This window comes from Agelaius phoeniceus (genome assembly GCF_051311805.1).
Source record: "Agelaius phoeniceus isolate bAgePho1 chromosome W unlocalized genomic scaffold, bAgePho1.hap1 SUPER_W_unloc_2, whole genome shotgun sequence".
NCBI classification, from domain to species: domain Eukaryota; kingdom Metazoa; phylum Chordata; class Aves; order Passeriformes; family Icteridae; genus Agelaius; species Agelaius phoeniceus.
Window position 1 is genome coordinate 9,828,650 of NW_027509867.1, and position 7,211 is coordinate 9,835,860.

At 60.5% G+C, this 7,211-nt stretch overlaps 1 protein-coding gene across 1 annotated transcript; it reads right to left on the bottom strand.

The window, feature by feature from the left end:
* Window positions 1–508: 508 nt before the first annotated feature.
* Window positions 509–3,035, bottom strand: LOC143692720 (serine/threonine-protein kinase pim-1-like; the record flags this gene model as incomplete). The annotated part of the gene is made up of 5 exons (XM_077172962.1): window positions 509–615; window positions 850–1,026; window positions 1,642–2,008; window positions 2,213–2,263; window positions 2,397–3,035. Coding segments are annotated over 5 exons (1,341 nt in total), but the record flags the coding sequence as incomplete, so codon positions are not given.
* Between the last annotated feature and the right edge of the window lie 4,176 nt (window positions 3,036–7,211).

Consider the following 7,211-nt stretch of genomic DNA (forward strand, 5'->3'; position numbering starts at 1 on the left):
TGCCCGGCCAGGCCGTGCCAGGCCCAGATCTGGGAGCATCCCCCTGCCTGTGGACTCAGCTGCAAATTGGGCCTGGAGCCTGGCTTTGAAGAAGGTGCCAGAATCCAAGTCCATCATCTTCAGCTGGCCAGGCCGAGGAAGAGATTGTCACCCTTGAGGTTTTCCTTGGTGTCTCCAGCAGCAGCCCCACCTGGTACAGCTTCTCCAGGGGCTCCTTCTCCTTCCCTGGGGCCAGACCAGGCTGTCAGGGCTCTGCCCAGGGCCCCAGCCATCCATGAACCAGACAAACCAAACCAGGGGGGATGGTGGCCAGCACGGCTTGCCACACCAGGTCTCCAGCTCAGCTCCAGCCCAAGAGCTACGTGTTCCCTTCTGCTGACCCCTGCTCAGAGCTACAGGCAGCACAAAACCAGCCTGGTTTGCTTTGCCACTGAGTGCCAAGAGATGTGTGCCGCTGGTACCTGCCAGGCCCCTGGATCCAACTGTGCACGTGGATCTCTCCCATCTTCTAGGGCAGAGGAACACCCTGCACCCAAGGATGGCAGAAAAGCTCTTCTAAGGACGGCCTGTCTGAGGGTCGCATGGACAAACACCTCTTAATGACGTCCTGGCACTCTGGGGAGAGAAACCAGAAATCACCAGTCAGTTGGAGAAGTTGCCCCCCTGTTCCCGTGCCCAGACCATGCTGGGTGTGCCCAGAGCTGGGCCTAAACCTCCCCATGGATGCTCTGTTTGGAGGAGAGCAGGACCTGTGGCACCTCCTCAGCAGCTGCCAGAACGGGATGCCCACGAGCCCGCTGCTGTCTCCCAGCACTGGGATTCCCCCCGTGCCCAGAGATGAGGATCCACCTTGAGAGAGCCATCGTGGGAACAAGATCCGCCCCCGGATGATCTCCTGGCCCCTCCTGAACGGGTGCTTGCCCATGACCAGGTGGCACAGTAGGAGGCCCAGGGACCAGATCGTCGCTGCCTCGCCGTGGTAGCGCTGGTGCTGGATCCACTCTGGTGGGCTGTAGGACAGGGTTCCTGTGGAACACAGACACAGCTCAGCAGGGGGATGCTGCTGCTCCCAGAGCCCGGCCCCAGCATCCCTGGCCATGTGGGGGCTGCCCCAGAGCCACACGGGGTGAGCGCTGCCCTCTCGCCAGCACCTGGGACTTGTGTACAAACTCGGGGCTGGAAAAGAAGCCACTGGTGCTGGAAGAGGGCAGCAGAAACCCTGGGAAGGCCCAACCATGACACACAAAGGAGAAACCCACCCAGTGGTGGAGAAAACCCACTCTCCTCCCCACCTGCATGGCCCCCAAAAATGTTAATAAGCCAAGGCAAACAAGGGGAGCGGAGCAGTCCAAGTCCTTCCTCGCCTGCACACCAAACCATCCGGGGCACGGGGTCAGACCCCCCTCTCTGCTACCCCCATGGGGGTTTGTGTCGGGCTGGCTGCCCCAGCTCCAGCCCCAGCCCAGGCCACAGTGGGTGCTGAAGGCTGTCGGCAGGGCTGGCAGCTGGCCCCCCTCACACCCCACCCAAATCAACTCAGCTCCAGCATCAATCCCATCCTGGCTGCAATAGGGGGAAGCCCCAGTGCTGCACCCAGGCTGGGCCATGAGATGCCCAGGAGCATCCCCTGCAAGGGCTCACCTGCAAACTGGGTGTAGGCTGTGTCTTGGAGGAAGGCGCCACATCCAAAGTCGATTAGTTTCAGCTGCCTGCTGGCCAGGTCGAGCAGGATGTTCTCGGGCTTGATGTCCCTGTGCAGGACCCCGCAGGCGGTGCAGTGCCGCACGGCCTCCAGCACCTGGCGGAACAGCGCCCGCGCCTCCTCCTCGGGCAGGAACCCCCGCTCCGCCAGGAAACGCGAGAGCTCCTGGCACCGCTCCGGACGCTCCAGCACCAGCAGGAAGCTGTCGGGGAGCTCGAGCCACTCCAGGAGCTGAATGACAGCGGCACAGCCACGGGACACCTTGGCCAGCAGCACGATCTCCAGCGACGCGCTGCTGCCGTCGGGCTGCGGGAGGAGCGCGGTGCCGTCAGTGGGGCTGAGGCTGTGCCGGGGCTCTGGGAGCCCTCAGCCAGCCCGGGATGCTCTGCACGCCCTGCTCAGCGCACGACTGCTCTCCCCGCAGGGCTCCCGGCGGCTCCCACCCTGCCGGGCCCCGGCTCCTCGCCGCCCGGCCAGGCCCAGCTGCTGCCGCTGGCCCCGCTCACTCACCAGCTCGCCCCAGTGCCGGATGCGATCCCGCGGCACGCGTTTGATGGCCACCTGCGAGCGAGGGAGAGCAGCGGGTGAGCACGTCGCCCGGCCCGCCGCGCCCCGACCTTCTCCTCCTTGTCCGCCTTCTCCTCCTCCTCCTCCTCCTCCTCCTCCTCCGCCCGCCGCCGGCCCCGCCGCTCACCGGGGCGCCGTCCGAGAGCCGCGTCCCCGAGCAGACGCTGCCGAAGCCGCCGCGCCCCAGCAGCGAACCCACTCGGTACCGCTCCTGCAGGGCCTCCTGCGCCTTCCCTGCGGGCGGGACGCGGCTGTCAGCGCTCGGCCCGGGGCCAGCAACGGCCCCCGAGCGCCCCTCAGCCGCCCCGGGCCGGCCATGCCCAGGCGTTCGCTCTTTGGAACGCGGCACGGGAGGCTCGGGGCCGGCGGCCGCGCTGCCGAGCGGCGGAGCTCGGGCCGGGGAAGCCGCAGCGGAGGCGGCGGCAGCGGCCGCGCCGCCTGTGTCCTCCGCGGGCCCCGAGAGGAACCAGGGCCGGGGCCGGGGTCGAGGCCGGGGCCGGGCTCGGGGCTGGAGCCTGCCTCGGGTCCGGGGCCGGGCTCGGGCCAGGCGGAGCCGAAGGGCGGCGATGCCGCCCCCGCACCAGGCACTGACGCCCGCCCAGCAGCGCCACCGCCAGTACGGCCAGAGCCGGGCGGAGGCGAGAGCGCGGCGGGACGGCCGGGGCCGAGCACGGGGCAGCCCCGCCCGGGGCCGGGGGCGGGCCGGGGGCATGGCCCGGCCCGGCAGGGGAGAGGGAGGCGGGGAGAGGAGAGGGACGCCGGGCAAGGGACCCCGAGAGAAGGGTGCCCGACCGCGGGAAAGGGAGAGAAAGAGAAACAAAAAGAGAAGGAGTGTTGTAGATTATCTGCTTTTGCTGCTGCCGCCGCTGCTGCTGCCGCCGCTGCCGCCGCTGCAACTGAAGCACCGGGGCCGTTCGTCCCCGTGTCCGTTCCCCGCTCGCCCCACGAGCCCCACGTTCGAGCCCTGCGCGCCCCGGGCACAGCCCCTGAGTCTGTCCAAACACGGGAACTTTGCAGCGGTGAGCCCAGATGCAGAGCCCTCACTCCTGCACACTGGCACAGCAATCCCCTTGCTTGCTGCTCTGCATTGGCCTGGCTGAGGGTCAAACACTGTCGGGCCACCTTCCCTTGCTGTAGGATTCCTACCTGACCCAAGCACTGCACTTACATCTCCAGTGTTGCCTTCCAGTAAAAACAGGGGAAGGAAAAACGTGTGTGGCTCATGGTATTTTCAAGTGTCTAAAAATCACTAAGTTGCCGATCTTTGAGGTGCGGTGCATCTGGAATTCCTGGGATGGAGAAGTAGTGCAACATGGAAAAGGGGAGCATAGAAATAAATAGAGGAAAATATCTTGGATTGTTTCTTTCTGTTTTCATTTCATTTCCTAAAAACTGTTTCAGTTCTTCCAGAATCTTGTCCACAGTTCTGTTTGCTCTGTCCAAGAACCTTTCCTGGAGAACGAGGTGCAGCTTCTGTCACAAGATGTGCCACCAACTGCAGCTTCTCTTGGCTTTCCACACTGTGCATGCAGCACAACTCTTGCAGCAAAGCAGGACAAACGTTTGAAGAACTTTACAGCTTGTTCTTTCTTTTCCTTTTGAGCTAGGCACTTGTGCCATTGGTGAGGTTTTCATTGTTACTGGTTTACAATAAGAAAAGATGATGGGCTACCAGGAATTGTTAGGGAATGCAAGCATGACTGAATGCAGAGAAAGACTCTCCAGACCTTGCAGCCAGAAATGGAGAGCTGTGTGATAATCATTCCAACGCCCCCATGGACATCTTGAAAGTGATGTAGAACATGAAAATGGGCTGACAGAGGGAGTTTGTTTCAGTGTTCAGTTCAGATGCTTCTACATCTCCTGCACTGATATAAATCAAGAGCACAATCAGTTCATGAAAGGCACCAGAACAAGCTGGACCCCTCAGGAGATGACGGAAAGAATCTGAAAAGGAGAAATGCAGGGAATGACTTGGTGAGCTTTGCCTGTACAAAGGATCATTTTTCCTAATACTTTCCAATCCATTCCCTCCACTTTTGTCCTTCCTGACAAAGCCATTTTCATCCCAGACTCCCCATGAAATGGGAAGCCTGAGCTTGTGGAGTGCCTGAATGATGCCCTGTTCCTCTGCAGGGACACTCAGGCTGGAACAGGAGCAGGAGCCCTCTCTGGGGCAGCCTCCTCCGAGCTGGAATTTGTGCCGTGCTGGGAGAGGAGGAGGAGGGGGAGAAGGCAGGCGCTGTGTGGCAGGAGCAGGAGGGTTGGGCCGCAGGACATTCTGTCTGCGCCGCTGCCCCACAATGGGCGGCCGTGCCCGGGGCTCTGGGCCTGGCCCTGCGTGCGCTGAGCTCCCTGGGCTGGGCTCAGCTTCCCACTGGGACTGGGCAGAGCCTGGGCTCAAACTGGGGGCAGCAGCAGTGCAAAACACTTCTGGGCATCTGTGTTTGCTGCTGCTGGGAAGGAGCAATGAAGCGAGTTGAGAAGTTCTGGTTTCTGTTTCTCCTGGTGGATTTTTAAATTTAATTCCACACTATGGAGGCAATTTCTGTGCTGGCCTCTGTCAGTTTATTCTCTTTCAACACAACAAGGCTGTGTTTGAGCACTGCAAATGTGGCCTGTGTGGCTTTAATTCCTCTCGCCTTAGTGCTCAGGGGCTGGTGATATTCCAGTATCTGCTGATCTTTATGCCTGCAACAAAAGCACTGACTTCACTTTCAAGAAAGAACCGTGGGCAGCACCAACTGAAAGAGGCACTTGCAGTTTTATGGGTAAAATTCAGGTGGCAAGCAGAAGAGGGCCAAGAGCAGCCGTGATCTCCAATTCCCAAGGCAAAGGCACCAGCAGCCTCCTGCTGTCAGCTCAGGGTGAGTCAAACAGAGCTGAAAACAGCGCTGGAACCCGATCCTTTCTTCCTCTGAGGGCTGGCTCAGGGCAGCACAGGCGGGGCCTGAGCAGTCAGGGCTGTGTGTGGGTGCTGGCTGCTCTGCTCCAGAATTGAGCTGGAAAAAGCCCTTGGGAGCCGAGGCAGGAGCAGGCGGGAAGGGGCCGGCGCTGCTGCTGCTCCTGGCCGGGAGCCCCGGCTGGGCCGGGCCGGCGCCCCCTGCGCTGCGGCTGCTGCTGCTGCTGCCAGAGCCGGGCGGGACTCGGGGACAGGGAACGGACGCGGGGGGGACAGCAAAGGCCTGGTGGCTGCAGGGATGGTGACGCTGGGGCCAGCGCCTGCACAGAGCTTCAGCCCGCAATTAACCCCGAGGGAAACGTTGGGGAAAGGCTCCATTTCAGCCTTTCTGCACTCGTGGCTGGGAAGGGACTGAAATGAAAGCAGACAAGCAGGGCCCGATCCCTCCTCTTTTGGGAGGAGCCCTGGGCCTGGGCCGGTGAGGGGCCTGTGAGGGGCCGTGAGGGGTGGTGAGGGGCCATGAGGGGCCGTGAGGAGCTGTGAGGGGCTGTGAGGGGTCATGAAGGGCTGTGAGGGGCAGTGAGGGGCTGTGAGGGCATGTGAGGGCATGTGAGGGGCTGTGAGGGACCGTGAGGGGCTGTGAAGGACCGTGAGGGGCTGTGAGGGGCTGAGGGAGCCCAGGCAACTCATGGAACCAAGGTTCCATTGTGACACTGCAGAATCAAGGAGATCATTGTTGACAGGATGGAAGCTCTTGGAACCAAGGGGCCATTGTGGCCCAGCAGGGCCTTGTGGAACCAAAGGGACCATGGTGACACTATGGAACCTCATGGTACCACAGGTCCATTGTTACACAGCAGCCACAGCAGGGCTGCAGAACCAAGGAGATCATTGTGACACTACACAATCTCATGGAACCAAGGCATCCAAGTTACTGAACCTCACGGAACCAAGGGTCCATTGAGACACTGTAGATCCAAGGACACTGTTGTTGACAGTACTAAAGCTCATGGAACCAAAAGTCCATTCTGACATTGTGGGGCCTCATGGAACCATGAAGACCATTATGACACTTCAGGTCCCACTGGAATCAAGGGACCATTGTGACACTGCAGGGCCTTGTATAACCAAGGGACCATTGTAGCACGGCAGGGCCTCATGGAATCAAGAGGATCACAGTGACCCTGTGGGGCTCCACAGGGGGCCATGAGGCTCTATTAGGGGCTGTGGGGCTCCATGAGACCTTGGTGCCATTCTGACTGTGGAACCAAGGATACCATTGTTATACTACGGTGCATCATGGAACCAAGGAGGCCATTGTGAACCAGCGGGGGAACCTGCTGAGACTATTGTGACCCTTCAAGGGTCATTGTGGAACTGCAGGGCCTCATGGAACCAATGAGACCATTGTGACATGGCACAGCCTCATGGGACCAAGGGGACATTGTGACACTGTGGGGCCTTGTAGAACTGAGAGGCCCTTGTGACCCTGTGTGGCACCATGGAACCAAGGAGAGCACTGTGACACTGCAGGGCTCCGTGGAACTGAGAACTTGTGTGGCAGGGAGGAGCCCAATGGAACCAAGGGGCCATTCCGTACTTCAGGGCTTCATGGAACCAAGGTGCCATTGTGATACTGTGGAACCAAAGGAGACCATTGTGACACTGCGGGGCTTCATGGAACCAATGAGACCATTCTGACACTCTGAGTCTCCATGGAACCAAGGGGCCACTATGACACCACAGGGCCTCACAGAACCAAGGCAACCACTGTGACACAGCAAGGTCTCATGGAAGCAAGCGACCAGTGTAACACACCCAGGCCTGTGGTAGGCCAGGGACAGGCGCTCGGAAGATTTCGGGCTGTAACGGAAAGTTACAGGAATCCTTCTACCCCCCTCCCCATAGATAAGGATCACCCTTGGAATGTAGCCAGACGTGTAGCCCCCCTAACCTATGCATGCCAGTAACTTTCCACTCCATACTAACCCTAGAAAGTATAGCCAAACCCCTGTCTGACGTAGAGAGACCCCTTAGTCC